At 38.2% G+C, this 19,260-nt stretch overlaps 4 protein-coding genes across 14 annotated transcripts; 1 reads left to right on the plus strand and 3 right to left on the minus strand.

Moving 5' to 3' along the window:
• Positions 1–600: 600 nt before the first annotated feature.
• LOC117132527 lies at positions 601–4,769 on the plus strand. 8 transcript variants are annotated; one of them, XM_033287041.1, is made up of 9 exons: positions 601–1,552; positions 1,630–2,298; positions 2,383–2,472; positions 2,545–2,667; positions 2,830–2,958; positions 3,053–3,390; positions 3,493–3,574; positions 3,656–3,747; positions 4,292–4,769. In XM_033287041.1, exons 1-9 carry the CDS (start codon positions 659–661, stop codon positions 4,308–4,310), a joined length of 2,436 nt encoding a protein of 811 aa, XP_033142932.1. In that variant the 5' UTR covers positions 601–658; the 3' UTR covers positions 4,311–4,769. The 8 variants fall into 8 exon arrangements, with proteins under 8 accessions (XP_033142932.1, XP_033142931.1, XP_033142933.1 ...); XM_033287040.1 differs by having other exon boundaries at positions 4,343–4,769; XM_033287042.1 differs by having other exon boundaries at positions 4,358–4,769.
• On the minus strand, positions 4,515–7,393 carry LOC103859209 (myb-like protein X). 3 transcript variants are annotated; one of them, XM_033287050.1, is made up of 4 exons: positions 7,286–7,334; positions 7,159–7,254; positions 5,706–6,486; positions 4,515–5,401 (listed from the first exon to the last, which is right to left on the minus strand). In XM_033287050.1, exons 2-4 carry the CDS (start codon positions 7,234–7,236, stop codon positions 4,917–4,919), a joined length of 1,344 nt encoding a protein of 447 aa, XP_033142941.1. In that variant the 5' UTR covers positions 7,237–7,254; positions 7,286–7,334; the 3' UTR covers positions 4,515–4,916. The 3 variants fall into 3 exon arrangements, with proteins under 3 accessions (XP_033142941.1, XP_033142940.1, XP_033142942.1); XM_033287049.1 differs by having other exon boundaries at positions 7,159–7,393; XM_033287051.1 differs by lacking the exon at positions 7,286–7,334 and having other exon boundaries at positions 5,706–6,483.
• On the minus strand, positions 7,158–13,692 carry LOC103859211 (probable glucan endo-1,3-beta-glucosidase A6). Of its 2 annotated transcripts, XR_004456130.1 has the most exons (8): positions 11,934–12,077; positions 10,557–11,852; positions 9,645–10,467; positions 9,439–9,556; positions 9,185–9,359; positions 8,127–8,947; positions 7,562–7,657; positions 7,158–7,481 (listed from the first exon to the last, which is right to left on the minus strand). XR_004456130.1 is itself a non-coding variant. In XM_009136713.3 (3 exons), exons 1-3 carry the CDS (start codon positions 11,980–11,982, stop codon positions 10,430–10,432), a joined length of 1,383 nt encoding a protein of 460 aa, XP_009134961.2. In that variant the 5' UTR covers positions 11,983–13,692; the 3' UTR covers positions 10,155–10,429. The 2 variants fall into 2 exon arrangements, 1 of the variants encoding a protein (XP_009134961.2); XM_009136713.3 differs by lacking the exons at positions 7,158–7,481; positions 7,562–7,657; positions 8,127–8,947; positions 9,185–9,359; positions 9,439–9,556 and having other exon boundaries at positions 10,155–10,467; positions 11,934–13,692.
• Positions 13,693–14,285: 593 nt separating this feature from the next.
• On the minus strand, positions 14,286–18,166 carry LOC103859212 (probable xyloglucan glycosyltransferase 6). Its single transcript, XM_009136714.3, has 6 exons — positions 17,937–18,166; positions 17,013–17,750; positions 16,221–16,529; positions 15,621–15,911; positions 15,437–15,550; positions 14,286–15,368 (listed from the first exon to the last, which is right to left on the minus strand). The coding sequence occupies exons 2-6, from the start codon at positions 17,712–17,714 to the stop codon at positions 14,736–14,738; spliced, it is 2,049 nt and encodes a 682-aa protein (XP_009134962.1). The 5' UTR covers positions 17,715–17,750; positions 17,937–18,166; the 3' UTR covers positions 14,286–14,735.
• Between the last annotated feature and the right edge of the window lie 1,094 nt (positions 18,167–19,260).

Raw genomic sequence — 19,260 nt, forward strand, 5'->3', positions numbered from 1 at the left:
AAACTGAAAGATAAGGACAGTGTAATAGGTTAGACCGTCCAGATCAGCGGAGGCGCCGTTGCTTTGCGGCTATTCTCATTGAAGGCATGTTCTCTTTACATACCTGTGTGACACATGTCTTTCTTCAAGTCGTGGTACAGTTTTAAAGAAGTTTCTTTATATGGAAGAAAGTACACGCACACACACGCCTTTCTCCTGCATGAGTTGCACCTGGAAAGTGCAAAAGGAAGATTCTTTGATTGATCAATGAAAAGTAGTAACAACTTGTGCAAAAATATATATTTTCTTGAGAATTTGCACTGCACACACAAGACTTATGAGGTAATTAGGTCTATACCGTTTTGACATATTCGAGGCATCTAGAACGTGTGTAATTGACGTTACTAACCCTTTTCTCTTCCTTAGTAAAGTAACCGGTTACCTCTTGTATTTCTAATATATATTTTTTAATTCATTACCCAAACGGACACGCATCTAATGTGTCAGGCAAGTTGATGTTTTGCATTTTTCGAAACTTCCCTATTTGGTAGTTGGTATCGAATACCGTGATTCTCTCCGTCTTTTTTTACTATATTATCCACCGTCGATACTCTGTTCTTGTCATTCCAAACAGTTTCTAAACAGATCTAGATTCCACTTCGGTCGTAGTAATCCTTCTATGGATCACAGCGATGAATCTCTTCCTCCACTACCACTTCCTCCCCGAATGTTTGCGTTAGGGGAAGAACCCGAGGGAGTTAGGGTTACACCTTACCACAAACCCACATCCATTCGAAAAATCCTCAACGCACTCGGCCCTGATGAAGTCCGGAGGATTAAGGAGACCCCGTTTGGAAAGCTTGTCAAAATCGCAGATAAACCCCCATACTCCGGTCGGTTTGGCCGTTTTCTTATATCAAGACAGTTGAAAGTGGGCAAGAAGAACGAAGTCTGGTTTATATTTTCTGGCAAACCCGTAAGATTCTCAATTAGAGAATTTGCTCTAGTCACAGGGCTCAATTGTCGAAACTTCCCGCCGCGTACAAAGAAAAAGAGCTCGAAGAACCTAATAGAGAAGCCTTATTGGGGAGAGCTATTTGGCTCTATGAGGGAAGTCCCTGTCAGTTATGTCATTAGCATGCTAAAGAAGAAGACGGTTGCTGATACAGAAACGAGGATCAAGTATGCCCTGCTTGCTTTGTTGTCAGCCGTCATTCTACCGACATCGCATAATCCTAAAATTTTGGAACAACACGCGGAGAAGATAAAAGATATCGATCAGTTTCTTGCTTACCCGTGGGGCCGTGTTTCATTTGAAATGCTCATTAGTAGTATAAAAGAGAGGGATGAAGTCTCACTCTCACAGAAAACAATTGCACTTAAAGGGTTTGTTCTATCGATACAACTTGTTCTAATAGAAGCAACTCCTTCACTTACACGAGTCGTGCAAAGTGGGAGTTCCTCCGGTTCCGAACGTGATTGTGAAGACGACGATGACTTTGTGGACGATGATACCGAGAGAAAGAAATGTATCAATCCGGTGCGTGTACGTGATATTGATTCAGCTTCGAAGGTATTTGTCATTAACAGCAACATTATATCATGTTTTTGTTATCAGTCCTTTTTAGTGATTTTTTCTCTGTTACGCAGACGCATGTTGTTTCCATTATTTCTGATGGCGTGGAACTCGACAATGTCGAGGAAGAAACCCACATTCCTGGAGATGAGGAGGATATACTTGTGGCAAACTTGGAGAAGTGTATTCACGATGGTTTCTCATTCCGGAAGTCCCATTTTCTCGGTGGTGCGACCCTTGCTGATGTCATCCAAATGGGCGAAGAAGCCGCAAAAGAAAACAACACCCGTAAAAAGAACAAGCGGAGTGTGAATGCTAATAGTGCCGACGCTGCTGACCCTGATTATGTTGTCTCCATATTGAAAAGTAGTCTATCTGCGGACCTGTGTCGTATGGAGGAAGAAATTAAAAACCTTGGTCAGATGTTTACGAAATCGCAAAGTCAAATGCGGTCTTACATACAAGACATGTTTGACACATTTCAGAGGAACATTAGTAATATGATTCTTACCCCGTCCTCTGGGAGACACGCTGATCCTCCGCATGCCCATCAAGCAGAGACCACTTTCAGCAGAGAGAAGACAACCACGGAGCCCAACCCCGGCGCACCACCTAATGTTCCCGTAGCAACTGCGTCGCACAAAAGGAACAAGTCAACGGGACGGCCCGGTCATTTTGATCCATGTGGCAGCATACAGGACGCTATTCATTTTGCAGACCACGTGGCCCCACTGTCCAGAGATGTAAGCCTGGAAGAAAAAGTCATTATCAACATCATTGCCCTTATCGTTGTTCCACTTGGCTTACGCATACATATTTGTTTTCAGGTTAATATGGGCGATGCCTCTCTAAATGAGGAAGGTAGCCCCGAAAAATGCAATGATGGTAATAACGATCTTAATCCTAGAGAGGAGCAGGTTTGGTCTTTTAGCAACGCTCCTTTCTCATTTCAGTATGTACTATCTCGCTAACACGTCTCACCGATGTAGGTCCATCCCGCTTATTCATCTGCTGACGGAGAAGCTCGGGAGGTTGAGGAAGAGGATCCTGAAGATGCGGTGGACATGATCAACAGTCCACCCTTGACACAACCTGCACCATTGGATTTGACGGTGAGCCATCATTCTCTTCACCGATAATCAATGTACTGATGTATATTACTAGATGGTCGTGGAGGAGTTGCAATGCTAACATGGTCATGTAGTAGCGTAATTTTTTTCTTAGCGGTATATAAAGAGTTTTTAGCTTGATAAAATCCTGGTTACTTCGTCCAGGAACATGCTAACATTACCACAGCGGGGACGGGTGGAAGTCATGCAGAAAGTGCCAAAGTAACGTCATCTACTTCTTCCGACAGCAACCCACCAACTCCCAATGTCATCCCTCAACCGAGTTCCTGTTTGGTTAGCATACCATTGATGTTTTTGTTCAACGTTTTTTTATTTTGTTTCATAATACATCAACGTGGTCACTCATTCGTTGTTTGTTTATTGAAAGGATAATGCACAGTCTAATTTGGCCTTCCCAAAGCCTACATTCTCGCTAGGACTAACGCAAGAAGAACGTTACCTTAGTAAAACAGATCTGGTGGACGCTGATGAATCATTGGAAGAGGGTGCATCCATTTCTCTCAATGACGACCAAGAACCGTTTCCAGCAAACAGGAAAAGCAAGAGACAGAAAGTTGTGCCCCGTAGCCTCGTCGGAGACTATCAGTGCGATAAACGATTCCTCACCCGAGCTTGGGAGGCCCATGTTAACGCTATACATCGTGGCCCGGTAATTGACTATGCGGCTAAAGCTGGTGCTCTGGCCGAAAAGCTCCAAAAAGAATTGTCTGTTCCTCACCTCTAACTTACAACTATCTTATTCCAATAATCACTGGACCTTTTTATCCGGCTAACACTTAAGTTTTAACTCCAACTTATTCTTTGCAGTGTCATCGACGTTAGTGGACAAAGTTTAGACAGCAGTGACCTGTCTGCAATTCTTGCGAGATCTTCTCACTTAACTGCCAAGGTATTTTTACAGTCTCTGTCGTTTTTAAGTGACCACTGGGTTTCATGTCACCTCTTTGTGCACTGGACCTTTTATTTTCAGGTGATGGATGTTCTCATCCATCATACTCGATCCTTGATAGAAGCACTATCCGAAGAGCGTCAACCCAGCAGCGTTGTTTTACTGGACACGAGGTTTGTTTCCCTACTGTCAGAGACTTTCGTCAAGTTCTCCATTTCTAAATAAATGTCACTTTGATATTTTTTATACATACTAAAAAAATAGCAGAAATATATGTAAATTATTATTAATTATATTTTTCTGACTAATAATATTTAAAATAAATAAAATTATGTATAAAACAAATACAGTTTGTAATTAATTTTCAGATGAAAATAAATATAATTTACATTGGAATTGTAAAGTGACACTTTTTGTAAAACAAGAAAAAACACTAGAATGACTTATTATGAAACAGATGGAGTATGCACTTGGGCTAAGCTCCTTCAATGCTTGTTTAGGCTTAATGGTATTAGGCTATTAGCTGTTGAGCTTAGTAAAACAATAAAGTCTAAGAAGCTCATGCTTATTTCTTATCCAGCTAATATCAATAGAAAAGTTAAGGAAAAAACGTTGGTTAGTTTATAGATTTATTGAAAATTATAATTTTTAATAATTTACTAAAAGATCGAACCAGAAAATTTGATTAATTTATCTAAACTATGCTGGATTTTGAAGTGTTGGGTTATGGAGATAAGGGTGTACTGAGGCGGCTCAATTTAATGGCAGATATTTTATGTTCAGGCCCACATAAACCCTTTCTTATATTAGCCATGGAGACAAGATCTAGTGCCGTTTGATGATCTGCTTTATTACAAAGTATGGGTGTGGGAAGCACATGCCTATGCTCAAGTGTCTTACTCGAAAAAAAAATAAAAGGAACCAATCAGTAAACAACGAAGATGAAATTTTGTTTGCATTCCAAGAATGACTTTGATTCTCCCAGAAGAGGGGAGACAAAGTGTAAAAATGTAATGTATTAGTGGGTAAAATTATAACATCTCTCCCCCCAATTTCTATATCCTCTCTAATATACAACTTAATGCTAATCCCATCAACTGATATGATGAAACAACAGAACCAAAACTGAATCAAAAGTCTGAAATCTCCTTTCCAACAATCACTCTCGAAAGAAAAGACTTTACTCTAAAACCTACATAGACTTGACGTGTTCTTGCAAGGAAGTTTCTCTTCTCATGAAGCCAAACCAGACATACCTCAACAACTCCCATTCCGAGTATTGGAATATGATGGAGGATCTTTCTCCTCGGCTGAAGTGAATGAACATCAGAGCGTCATCAAACTAGAAGCGAACCACATATGGAAGAGCTACAATATCAGCAGATTCTAATCTAAGAGCCTGGTTCCAGACTCGCAGGCCCTCATCCAATGAAGTAGTAGCATCCGTCTTTGGCTTCTTTAATAATTTCACGCCGGACAGACCAAACAGCCACTCTTGTTCCTCATTCTCATCAACCTCACGCAGTTCCTCCCTCTGCGGTACATTCAGTATCTGATCCAAATACTTCAAGTCCGGATGAGACCGCTTCTTCGCTGACGCTTCACCGTTTTCTTTCACTTTCTTTGGACGATCTTTGGGTTCTTGAGAATCAACGAAACCGTTAACTCTATGCTCCTCCTTGACCAGTGGATTACTACACACTGGTCCTTGCAACTCAGTAACAGGTTTAGGAAGAGTTTGGCATCCTCCCAACTTCCTCCCGTTTTCCACTGATGTTATTGGAGAAGCAACTGGCCTCTGTATCTTGTTTGGCCTAGATCCATTCTCTGCATAACAATTTTTAAAAAGTCATGCTAAGAGACAAACAATAGTAGCATAACAAATAAATATAGAAGGTTAATACACATCAATATAAATATATTATCCCTTCAATTAAACAAAAGAGTTGGATCAATCACATTATACGAAAACAAAAACCAGAAGAAAAATAAAAATCAGTCTTCCAATAAGAACTATACAAAGTGTGAAATGAATATATACTAACATATATAGAAATCAAACAAGTTACCAAAACTAAAAAAACATATCATGACTGAAGAAAAATAAAAGTTGGATCAAGGAAGGACTCACCATACAAGAAACCATTTGTCTCATGATCTTTCCGTTTGCCAAGTACTCCACCTGCGGTGAGATTTTTAACGCTTGCCTTTGAAAGGTCATGCGCTCTAAAGTCTAAGTCTCTCTCTTTTAGCCTCGGCCCTCCCTCTACATACTTTGGTTTGTCATGACCAATCTGTTTTTTCTCCTCTTGGCTACTTCTATGTGTTGTGTGCTTTGGTTCATTTTTCTTTATCCCTTCGCTATCCAGAGGCAAATCACTCTTACTGACACTTTCTCTGCGGTGATTCTTCTCTTGTAGTTCTGTTTTCTTAGCATGATCTTTTTTCTCCGATGGTTTAACCATAATCTCAGCTCCTTTCTGATCAGTTTCAGATCTTTTTTCCATGGCGTAGCTTCTCTTTTCATCAACTTTCCTAAGGTTGTTCTCTGTGACTCCATTGGGAAGACTAATCTTTCCCACACTTTGACTGTCTGTAGCTTCTTCATCTCTGATCCTTCTTGCCAGATCTTGTATATACTTAGACTCTCCATTGCCATTATTCAGCACGGTATTTGTTACAAGCTGTTCTCTGTCCTTTGTGTTTGGTAGAACACCAAAAACAGCTTTTTTGTCCTCCGAAGTTGAGCTCTTTTCTTTATGACGATCTTTGTCTTTCTTATCTTTATGTTTCTCCTTTTTATCCTTCCGTTCCTTATGTTTGTCTTTGCTTGTTTCTTTGTCTTTTTTCTCTTTCCCTTCTTTCTTTTCCTTATCCCTTTTGTGCTTTTTTTCCTTCTTTTGTTTTTCCTGCTGCAGTTTCAATCCCAGGAGAAAAAGAACTCACAGATATAAGTCATAGTTTAAAAGATAAAGCATACATAGTATTAGTTAGTTCCAGTACCTACCTAGGCTGATTCATTATTAGTCTTATAATAATGCTTAAGCTTCTTCCTATATCTTTATTACATTTTCAGCAGTTTCTCAAGATGCTACACTAGCAACTATTCCTAAGAAATTATTCTCATATTCTTTCTCAAAAAAAAAAAGCTCCATCATTCCTAGTAAGTGACATTGCTAAGTCTAGAGTTGACAGTAAACTTTTGACCAATTATCTAACATCCAAAACAATCAAATACATGAACAAATATTCACTTCAAATATTTTAGCACCTCAGCATTTTAAACTAGTCAATGATTCTGCAAAGCCTAATATGTACTAGAAACTCTCAAACAATGTACAGGCAAATGTTCTAAAATAAACAAAACAAAAGATCCCACAAACTCCTCCATTCACCATTCTCCTCCATTAGCTAAAACTAGTATTCATAAGAGTCTAGTCTCATGATGTTCTAAGGATTCTTCATCGGTTTCTAAGAGCCTAGAAGGCAAAGCATTTGGTTACATAAGTGCTCTAATCACTGTCCAACATAATCATGTGGGATACGTGCTTAACAAACACCAGAAAGAGTGAACATATGGTAACCTTAATCAAAGAGTGAGCTTCATCGGTGCTAATCTTCTTCTCATATCCTGGAGGTGGAAACGGGAAGCAACGAGACATGGCACTTTTACCCCCTCCCCTCCCCTCCCCTCCCTCAAGCCCCCGTTAAAGTGGTCTACTCTCAACCACTCTTGTTACTTTCTCGACCTTTTAGCTCATCATATTCAATACAAAAATCACTTAGAAGCTCCAAAACTTGGTTCACCAACAAACCAAAAGGCCACTTCAAATCCTCCTTTATCTTTTGACAGATCCTTAAATGCACTATAAAATTAGCAACTAACTCGGCGAGATTTGTAGCTAACCTGCCAAAGCGAGCAGCAGAAATGGATATCATATCCAAGATAAAGCTCAAATTAGTTTAGTTTACGAGTTATGAAAGCACCTTAAAAGGTAGCTTCCTCTTTCCGATTGATACACACACTTATTCTCGATCACAAAGACTCTTTGCCACAAGTGTTTAATCTCCGAGGGACAATCCCTAATAGTATCAAAAACCGCAAATTAGGGTGCGATCCAATCAAACCCTAAAAAAAAATCAAAAACCAATCGGACCAAAAAATTTAGCAGCCAACGACGATTGGTAATTGCAATTGGGTTAGGTTCAAGTAAGAAAGACGAGATTTTGAGAAAACCCAGATTAGCAAACAACGTCAATTAGCTCAGATTATTCAGCGGATCAGAATTTCAAAAAAAAACACGAAAACTTTTCACTTTAAAATTAAAAAGGTTTTTCAGCTCAATAGAGAAATTAGAAAATCAAAGGGTGGTTCTTTGAAAACATTTTTCTTTTTGGTTTTATTTGAAAATCATATACAGATAGAGAGGGATTGGAAGATCTCAGAGGGGAGGGAGAGAGAAGATGAACAATGATGAAAGTGAGAAATATCTCTCTCTCCTCCCTCTCTCTCTCTCTCTCTAAATCTCCATGTGGTGGCATATTTATATACCTTTTCTTTCTGTATATATCTGTAATGCTCTCTCTCTCTCTCTCTTTTTTTTTTAATTACGGGGTATTATTTTGTATATGGGTTTCTTCTTGAAGACAGAGAAGACTCCTCTCTCTCTCTCTCTCTTTCTCTCTCTAAAAACCCCGACCAAAGAAAGAAACTTTGGTCTGAACATCGACAAATGGTATTTATAACGAGAAATAGAACAAGAAAGGGCTTTTCGGGTTTTGAAGTAATATTTGGGCCAAGCCCATTATCTATTGGCGCAACTTTGACTTTGACAAGTCTTCAAAACTGTTTTTCACCTTTTATCTCAATCCATGACAAGTCAACGTAAGGCAATACTTTAGTTTCTGTACAACTCCATTTCAGCTCAGCTAACATTCTCTTTATGACTTTATCCCCTTCCTCCTTGGAATCTTAAATCACCAAGACTTGCACGGTTTCCGGACATGACTTAAAAGAGTACTTTACAAACTTTAATAACACCCAACTTTGAATTATAAGATTTCAACCCTCGGTAGTAAACTCTTGTAAATTGACAAGAAAAGTTCATCAAGTAATAATCAACTCCCTAAACACGGCAAAAAAACAAACTTGCCCCTGACCAGTTTTCACAAACGCAAAAGATGTTTCTCTTTCTCATGACATTCGCAACCCTTGAGCAACTGTTTTGTGCAATGTACATATATATGAATGGCCGACCAAGTGAGTGTTGTGTGGCCAAGAGACCCAAAAACTAGTCCTTTATATATTGCTACACCAGCAGACTATTAATGAGCGATAAGACGGTACATGTAATGTGGGTTGTGTCCTCCCCTCTAACCAAAACAGAAACTACTATCATCAGCTTCTTAACCAAAACAAAATAACGCCATGAAGAATATACTAACTACAAGAAAGAAAGGATATAAAAAATGAGACTTACATATCCGTTATAAAGAGGTTAAATAAGTTTTTTTTTTTTGAATTAATTTAACATTCTTTCAAAAAATATATATATAAAAAACTACAACAACGTATTGGTGCACACAAAAAATAAAGAAGAAGAAACTAACATGGTTTGGTGGGACCGACAGAGTCGAATGTTGGGTTGACAACTTGAAGAAGAGGAGACCCGGAACCCAATCCAAAATCAAGGCAATCAGAGAATTCACCAAAATCTAAAAGTTCAGATGGAGATCTCAGCTCGTTTAGTAATACCTCCGGATTGGGAGGATAGAGTGGACATAGCTGTTTGACATATATAAAAGCAATAAGTCAAGTTTTCAGGTTCACTGCTTTGAACAAAATAAACAACTTGGAACCAGACCTTATGACTACCAGCTAGAACCACAAATGGGACTGCATGCTTTTTTTGCTGCCATGTTGACTCCAACAGGTCCTATAACCCCATCATTAGCCATCACTGCGTGAGCTCCAATTATAACCTGTGAATTATCACATCATCTGAGATCTATTTTATAAGCCAGAGACGAGAAAAGAAAAACACAGATTTGAAGAGGTTTAAACATGTACCATATTCACTCGAGATATCATAGCAAACACTGCAGAGGCTGTATTTTACCTTCAAGTTTTCATTTAGTCTGGGTTTTTTTTGTCTCGTTTTGTATATGAAGAAGTGAATTTATATGTAGTAAAAAAAAGGCTGTGAATTTATAAGCTACTTAGTACTTACAAATACAATACTTCCATCTTTTTGCAAAAGTTAAAGCAAAGACGCAAAGTTCACGGGTTGACTTTTTGTTGCAAAGTGAAAAGTGTTATGGAATCATATTCCCTAGATAAACCATATTCCCTAGAGAATCATAATGGCATCCGATTCTCTGTGATTACAATTTACATTTTAGAAAAGGTATATTCTCATCAACATTCAACACTACTTTGTACTATTAACTTCATCCGATTCTCTGTGATTACAATTTACATTTTACAAAAGGTATATTCTCATCAATATTCAACACTACTTTGTACTATTAACTTCTAATCTTATTAAGACAAATACGAGTATTAATTAGACGTAAGGAATCGGTCACGTAACCAGAAGAAACGAATTTATTACTACTAACTCATGAGTTTTTATTATTCGCGGGGGGAACAAATCAAATAAACAACACATTAAAAACATCCGACCGTCGATCAAAAAAAAAAAACATCCGACCGTAATCACGTGCCGTTTCTAGTAATCAAGCCGTAACATCGAGCGGTTTCACGTGACGAATCTACTAATCAAGCAGTAACATCGTGCGCGGTCTTTCCTCCTAGTCCTATGTCTTCTCGACACTGTCGTAACTCGTTAGTCGTCACAGTGTCACGCTCGGAAACTCGCAACGTCCAAAGCCTGATCAAACAACAACAGAGTAGATAATTTCAGCAAACCACATCCGGTTTAAACATCGAGAAATTACTAAACCGGAGTACATGACTTACTTGGATCTTTAATGGTTTGAGTGGCAAGGCCGTTAAACGAGCAAGTCCCACCGGTCTTACGAAAGCTAGCCCAATAAGAGCTAAACGCGTAGCTAGCATGCAACACGGTTAAATCCGGTTTATGACACGGACCTCCGGATTTAATCGGGTCGCAAGTATTATTCCCCTGTGAGCAAGCGTACGATAGAGCTTCACCAAGCTGAGTCCAGTTCGCTCCTTTAGCCACCACGCACCATATCTTCCCTTTGTACACCTCATTGTTCTCCGGCGCCGGCAGCTTCTCTTTAAACTCCGTCGTCTCCCCCGACAACTCAATCTCGTAGACCCGAGACCCGTTCGGGTGCAAGAGTCCGAAATGCCGCTCCGTACCCGGACCCGTTTTCTGATTCTCGTTGAACAAAGCGAAGATGAACGACGGGAGGACCTTCCCGGGCCGCGCCGGAGTTCCCACCGGAGGCACGGCGGAGAGTTTTTTGACGACGTTGCGGTTGTAAGTGGCGGCGTTGTAGACGTTGGCTCCGATCTGGTCGTAGTCTCCGTTGTTGGGCCAGCCCGTTTCCGCGACCCAGATCCGAAGATCCGGGTACCCGAGGCGTGACGTGGCGAAGACGAAAGCGTCGATCATTTGGTCGAAGAGGTTGTGGTAGGTGAGATTCGTGGCGGGATCCGTTACGGTGACGTTGGTGGATTCGAAAAGCGCGTAAGCGAGATCTACATGGGCCGGATCTTGGGCCCATGGGAAGTACGGGTATACGTCTACGAATAAAAACGATTTGGTCCGGTTTAGGAACTGTAGCATCGGTTTCATAACCGAACCGGAGATATCCGAACGGAACTCGCCGCTCGAAGGAGGAAACGAGGTCTCGAGAACGTCGACGGCGAGCGTGGTCCCCACTTTGACTTTCTTGACGCCGAGTTTCTTCAAAGACCGTTGGATCTTGCGCATTGCGGGAACGAGAGCTGATTTGAGCTCGGAGTCCGTGGAGGAGAGGATCTCGTTGCCGACGAGGAGGTAACGGATCTTGGTGGTGGGGTGAAACGGGAGGATGTTGGATCGGATCCACTCGTCGGAGAGGGATGAGGATTTTGAGATGTTGACGAGGAGCTCGTTAGGGACCATGACGGAGACGGTGATGTCGGTGGCGTTTAATGCGGCGAGGATGGCTGGGTTGGCGTCGTAGAGCTTGACGCGTTTCGCGTTTAGGGATTGGATGAGTTTGACTGAGTCTGACGGAGACGGGAGGTTGTCTCCTAGCTGGCCGTAGTTGACTCCTGGTCGGCCTGAGAACTTTGCTCCTGTGGACAAGACAGAGGTAAAGATATCAGTAAAGGAGATGTTAAACCGACATTAATGGAGGTTTCTAGATATCGTTTTACCTGAAACAGCTACGAGCAGAAAGAGAGTAAGAAGATGTAGAACACTCATGATGTTATTGTTAACTGATAACTCTTCTTCTTCTTGTCTGAAGAGAGCAAGTAGATGTAAGACCAAAAAAAAGTAGATGTAAGACGTACGAGAGAAGAGTGAATAATGGAGATATTTAACGGGTAGGGTTTACATACCTGTTCCCCACACCAAAGAAAAATAATCTAATTTGAGGATTAAATTTAAACGATAATACAATGTACTGTATTAGTTAAGTTTGTATACAGATGTATTAATACAATGTACCGTATCTCTAATGTATTTACATGATGCATGAGTAGATTTATTTATTCAGTAGTGCCCTATGAATACTTACTTTTTTATAATAAATTTGTTTCGTCAGGATGTTACATGATGCATGAGCACAGATTAGTCTTAACGGTTGATATTAAGTGTAACTGAGGGGGTTTTAACGTTGATTAAAAAGACTGTTACTCTGTTAGAATCATGTTTTAATTCCTATTTTCAGTCTAGCTGATATAGTAATCGTATGGGCACCTAATGCTACTTGGGTTATTAGCAAGATGAGTAAATGATGAACTGTTATCAAATGCTTTTAATTTAACTCTCAAATGTTACTGAAAGAGGAAAAAAATCTTCTCCTACTAATTATCACTTAATGTTCATTGAAAAATGTATTAATGTTGATTCAGATAATGAGATTGATGTGTGATGAAAAGGCTGTATATAAATACTCAATACTCATACAAGACACTGTTGATTCGTGTCTTAATTCTAGACAAATCTCAACGGTCGTCTTGTAATAAAGAAGTAAATGTTCAATGAGAGTTGAGGAAGAAAAAGAGAGTAACGTTCTGATGCTTTAACGATGTGACGTGACATTATGCTCTTTAGATCTCATCCATAGGAAGTAGTTTAAAAAAATCTACCTATGAAAAGTTGTTGGACCCTTTCACTAGACTTAACTTATTTTTTGGTCTCACTTTATATTTCTCTAACTATGCAATAATCAATTACCTTATATTTCTCTAACTATGCAATAATCAATTACCTTATATTTCTCTAATTTAGTTTAACAATATATTCTAAATATATTGTTATGATGATTTTTGATAAGAATATATTATAGATGCGATTGAAAATTTATATTATTAAAAGAAAATATTTTTAAAAATATTTATAAAAAAATTTATAACATCTATATAAAACTCTTTATTTTTTATCATACCATTAACTACAATAACTATAAATAATTTAAATAATTTAATAAATCCTATTATTACTTCTCATTTTGTATGATACACTTCTCTAATTATTTTTCTTATTATCATCCAATGTTATTGTTGTTATTCAATAACGTTATATACATCATATATTATGCTCAAATATGGATATATAATATTTAGATATCAATTATTAAAATGAAAGCATATATCATACATCATATTATATCATATCAACTAACATTATATAATTCTAAATATTTACAAAATCAAATTTAATAAAAAAACACTTTAGCAAATCATTTGTTAAAACAAAATTATATATATTTACGTTAAATTATTTTTTATTACATTAATATATTAGAAGTTTCATTCATCTCTTAAAATATTATTGAAGATTATTTTTTTTCCTACCATGTAAACCAAATGCCGGGTCACACTTGATTGCATGTTTTTCGAAGTTTGCATGCTTTAAATTAACGAGTTTTCATTAAATCTAAACCAGCTTATGCACAAGTCATCGTATTTACTGGTTCGACGACGGGTCCAAACTTGATATAAAAGTATTGTTCTCATCTAATTAAAAATAATTTATTTTAAAATAATAGACGCACTGAGTCTGATCAATCCATATAATTTTTTTTGAAAAAAGTAATCAAACGATTAAAAATATAATTACATAATAACAATTTTTGTTGACATAATAAAATTTTGTAACATAATAATGTATAACAAAACTAAAATACTAATTCATATCATATATTTTTATCAGCAGAAAAATAATCCGCGCTTTTAAGCGCGGGTCAAAATCTAGTGTTTTATTACAATAATACCTTTTTTTTTCTTTTTTGGACAAACATTACAATAATACCTATAAATCAATAAAGTCGTAAATAAAGCCAGTAGGCCCCCAGTACTAAAGCCAATTTTATATTTTACTTCAAAATAAAAAAGAACTATATTATAGAAATGGTTTTATCTTAATGTATGCCCTTATAATAAAATTTATTTATAGGAACTAATAACAGAAAAAAATATTGATTTGGCCTCATACTTAAGAAATTATCACAAAATTGATTTTAAAAGAACATGGAAAACTCCCCAAATTGGCAAAAAAAAAAACAAGAATAATAATTGAGTTCAAAAGTATAGATGAATCCTGAAGAAAGAAACAACAACAAATTACTCAAAAGAATTGAGTGTGGCATTACAACAAATTTCTAAATCGGTAGTCAAGTCTTTTTGGCTTAAGACCACAACAAAGAGAGGTCATCATCATCAAAGCCTTTCTTTTCTGCCACTTCCCCCTAATACTATCCGTAAAACAAAACGAAAGAAGAATCTAAACCATCACAGGTAAAGAGTATCATAAGACAAAAAAAAAACTTTTTAAAAATGAATTGTTTTTCTTTTTTTTTTTATGTAGAAAGGACCAGCAATAATCCATATCTGAGTTGGTTTCATCCTCCTGACTTTGCTCTTGAGCTTCTCTCTCTTCTTTTCTGTTCTTCAACTTGTATGGGTGCAAATGTAGTTTCAAAACGAGGAAAGGGGTGTTTTTATATAAAACTAACTGACCTGTTCTCCAATCAAATCCAGACCAACAATCACGAAAGTGAGTCCTTGGAACAAGAGGAAGTAGAAGTGTATCCCTTGCGCAGACAACAAGCTTCTCACCGAGGCAGCCAAGAGGATGAAAGCCAAAGCAATCTCTGTTCTGTACAGACGGTTTCTTTTAGTCTTCCCAGCTTTCTTAGCCGCTCCTAGCTTGCTAAGCTCGGTTAAACCCGAATCAGACGACGATCTTTGAATATTCGTTGACTCAACCAAGGACCCTGACTCTGCGTAGGCAATCAGATCAGCCTCGGAGGATCTCCCTAGCTTCTTGGTGACCACCCACTCGTAAGAGCTTCCAAACTTGAACAAACCAGAGATCATGGCTCCAAACTTGGTGACAGACATTGTGTTTTCAAATAGGAGGTAAGGGACGATGAAAGGGAACGATCTTGGGGCTGGGATGATGTTTAAGATGGACATGATCCCGGGGATGTAGCAAACGACCCATGATGGTAAGTTAGCTTCTGGGAAGAACATTGTCAATGGGAGAATGACGCAGAAGAGAGTGAATGAGTAGAATGGTAAGATAAGCTTCCTTAGCAAGAAGAAGAGAAATATCATATTAGCTTTCTTGCCTACACTCACCTGCAAGTAGAAAAAGATCAGAGACCAAACTCTACAACAATCTCAGTATAATCAATCATCAGCCTCACCTTTGAGCGAAGAATGTCCATGAAACACAAACGGAACAGTTGCATTGGACCTGAATGCCAACGGTACTGCTGCTTCTTGTACGCCTCATAAGACTCCGGAAGCTCGCAGAGACACTGTGTGTCAATGGTATGAGATTAGAGAGCTGGAGAATGAAAAGGAAAGTTCTAAGCAAACACAAAGTACCTTGACGTCATTGAGATATATGAACTTCCATCCACAGAGATGAGCACGGACGGCTATATCCATGTCTTCAACAGTTGTTCGCTCCAACCAACCACCACAATCCTCAAGAGCTTTGATTCTCCAAACACCAGCAGTTCCATTAAAGCCAAAGAAGTTGATAAAGACACCGTTAACCTGCTGTTCGACTTCGAAGTGGAAAGACAAGTTTATGTTCTGTAGCCTTGTAAGCAAATTTTCGTCTTTGTTCACAAAGGCCCACCGTGTTTGAACCAAGGCTAAATCGTCTCTCCCCTGGAATAAACATATACATGTCAGAAAGGCTAGTGGTATCATTGTCCAAGTGTAAACCTTCAACTAAAATGTAAGAAAAATCTGTAATCTCAAAGATAAACGAAGCTATTTTTCTAGAATGATTTTTTTTTTAATTTAAAATCAGTCTAGATGTTCAAAAAAAAATCGGTCTAGGCACCCGCCTGAAGCGCATAATCACTATCTAGAGATTTCTTTGTTTGACACTATGTAAAAGATCAACTGTAACGAACTGATGATGTGAAGCAAAACTTATATGAGCCAAACATTTTAAAAAAAGTGAATGATAACCTTAAAATGAGGGACCGTTTTCTTCAAAAACTCTGCCGGCGGCTGGAAATCTGCATCGAAAATGGCGACAAACTCGTAATCTTTGACGTATTCGCAGTTCATTGCAGCTTTGAGGTTTCCAGCCTTGTAACCAGTGCGAATGAGACGGTGTCTATACACAATCCGAACACCCCTTTGTTGCCATTTCTGTACTTCAGCCTTTATAAGCACCTGAACGTCTAACTCACTTGAGTCATCAAGAATCTGGATTAGCATTCTCTCTTTCGGCCAGTCAAGCATACACACCGCTCCGATAGATTGTTGGTAAACCTGCAAAAGTCACACCAACTAGATTAGGTAACAAAACAAGAACTGCAATAACTAAAAAAAAACAGAAATCTTGTGAGCCGGTCCTGAGATTTTGGAGGCTATAGACGATTTAGTAAAAATTTATGTAATAAACTTTTTTTTTTACAAATTTAAGAGCTTATATATTTATGTAAAATTTTGGGGGCTATATGGCGATGCTTCATTAGCCTATGCTTAGATCAACAGTTTTAGAAATGAAACCACAGAAGAAACACTTAGATTACTACCACCAACGAGGTGTTGGCCTAGTGGTAAAGGAAGATTCTAGTAGGCACTCCACCACTGGGGTTCAACTCTCCTTAGGAAATGACTATTTACAATGTTTGGGTTCCGGCAAAGAGGTGAGACCAAAACATTTAGATTACTAGTAAGTATAGCAACAAATCCCAACTTCAAAATGCTTGATTCCTTGATTCAGCTATAAGTTAAGATTCAAATGCTCACCTCTTTCTCATTGCACATAGGAATCTGAACAAGAACCATAGGATAATCCTCCAATCTAATCCCCTCACCAACCGGTTTAGCCGGGTACTCCATAGCCGCGACAGGCTTAATCCTACGGAGCTTGATCCAGAAGCATCCAAGCACAAGCACCAGACGGTCCACAGACTGAATCAAGAAGAGAACAATGCAGACATTAGTCAAGCTCTGAAGCGGCGGCGCCAAGTAAGACGCCCTGATCTCGAGCCACCAAGCGTAAGCCACCTCCACGGCGGCCTCGGCGGAGGCAACCGAGGGAGGCGTGAAGTGCCATCCTTTGAAGTAGGCGGCGAGCTCGAAGCAGAGGAGGAGGACGACGACGACCAAGAAGGCCTTGATCAGACGGTACAGCCTCGCGGAGGAGGTCGAAGAGGGGGGATTGTCGTTGGCGATGCGGCGGTTGGCGGTGCGGAGGAGGTGGAGGAAGGAGGAGGCGATCCAGACGGAGGAGGAGGCGAGCTGCTTGAGCCTGAGGAGGTAGAGGCGGGAGAGCTGGCGGAGGGTCCGTGTCCGGATCCGATCTTTGTCCGTCGGGTCAACGGCCGGAGTTCGGATTTCGACGGTGAGGAATGCTTCGTCGTCGCCTCCGCCGCCGCCGCCGTCGTGGTCTCTGTTCCGCTGCTTATTCCACCATTGCTGAAACTCCTCGTTCTGGGAGCGAGACATCGAACAACAACGCAATGGATGGATCCAATCCTGGGCCTTAGATCAATTAAGAACAAACTTAGTAACATCTTTTATTATACAATATGGTAATTAAAATGTTATGAGATCTCATTCATTAAATGAAACAATCATTTGCATCTAAGGAGGGAGGGGAGAGAGATCGAGAGAGAGAGAGAGGGTTAAAGCATTTTACAGATCTGTAGAGAGGGAAATAGAGATTACCGGTAGAAGTCGACGAGTCTCTGTAGTCGACGGAGACACTGAGGTTTGTGGATCGATCTACAATGGCTTTTTTTTTAAACGAAAGGAGGAAGAAGATGATGAAGGTGGAGGAGGAGGAGGGGGGGAGGCTAAAAAAAAAGAGTGTGGAGAGATTGATGTTTGTAATTGAGAAGACTGGTTTACCCTCGCGTTTAGACATAAACTACACTCCTGTCGGATTGTAGTTAAACAGCGGTTTGGTAAGGTTGGTTAAAAACTAAAAAGCAAAGAGGAAAAAAAGAGTTTACGGCCTCTTTTTTGGGTAGTTAGGCTTTTTAATGGGCTTTGTTGCTTTCTTTACCTAGATTAATATTGTAGCCTTTGGTAATATACAATACCATAATCATGAAATTTATCCCTTATATATTAATTGAGAAACATTTGAAAAGATGTAACCTCAATTTTGTATTAATTAAAAGAGGCCCCAATGCATAGGTGTCACTCAATTAGGTAGTCAATTACATTCAATTGAAAAATAAGTAGGTCCACATTCGATTTTTATATGTTGTTAGATATATAAGTTGGCCAAACTATATGATATAATGATATGATATGATATTTTCTTTCCTTAAATAAAACCTACGGAATTACCATAGATGACTAATATATATATGACAATTAATGAGTTTAATAATAAAGATTTGATAACAATGTATATCTCCTCCATCATTTTTTGTTTAATTTTATATTATTAAAATAAATTAAACAATCAAATTAGCTATAAAAAGAAAATTTAGATTTTTTCGTATATGTTATATTTTGAATTTTTAAAAACGATAATAAATGACTAAAACTATTAAAATTATTATGTTAAAAATTAATGATCAATGGTTTAACATTTTTATTATAAGAAGATACACATGATTTTAAAACCATATGAGTAAAAAATATCATTTAATAATAAAATATATATATATATATATATAGATATTAAACACTATATACCATAAGATTACATAAATATTTTAATATTAAAACTTTCAATGAATTTTTAAGAACATTTATAAATTATAAACTTATTAAAGATTTCAGATTAAAAATTTTGTTATCGATGATTTAAATATTTTGTTATAAAACGATATGAACGATCATAGAACCGTATGATTATAAATTCTTATTTAATAAATAACTATACAAAATATACCATTCCTAGAAAAATAGGTTGGTCTATCTTAACTTATATTACACTTTTTATTAAACTAACCATCGAATTGATAAATAACGTACCAAAAAATGTTTTGCACTTTCCTTAAATAAAAGCTACGAAATTACCTAATATGATTAA

The sequence above is a fragment of the Brassica rapa genome, chromosome A03 (assembly GCF_000309985.2).
Source record: "Brassica rapa cultivar Chiifu-401-42 chromosome A03, CAAS_Brap_v3.01, whole genome shotgun sequence".
NCBI classification, from domain to species: Eukaryota; Viridiplantae; Streptophyta; class Magnoliopsida; order Brassicales; family Brassicaceae; genus Brassica; species Brassica rapa.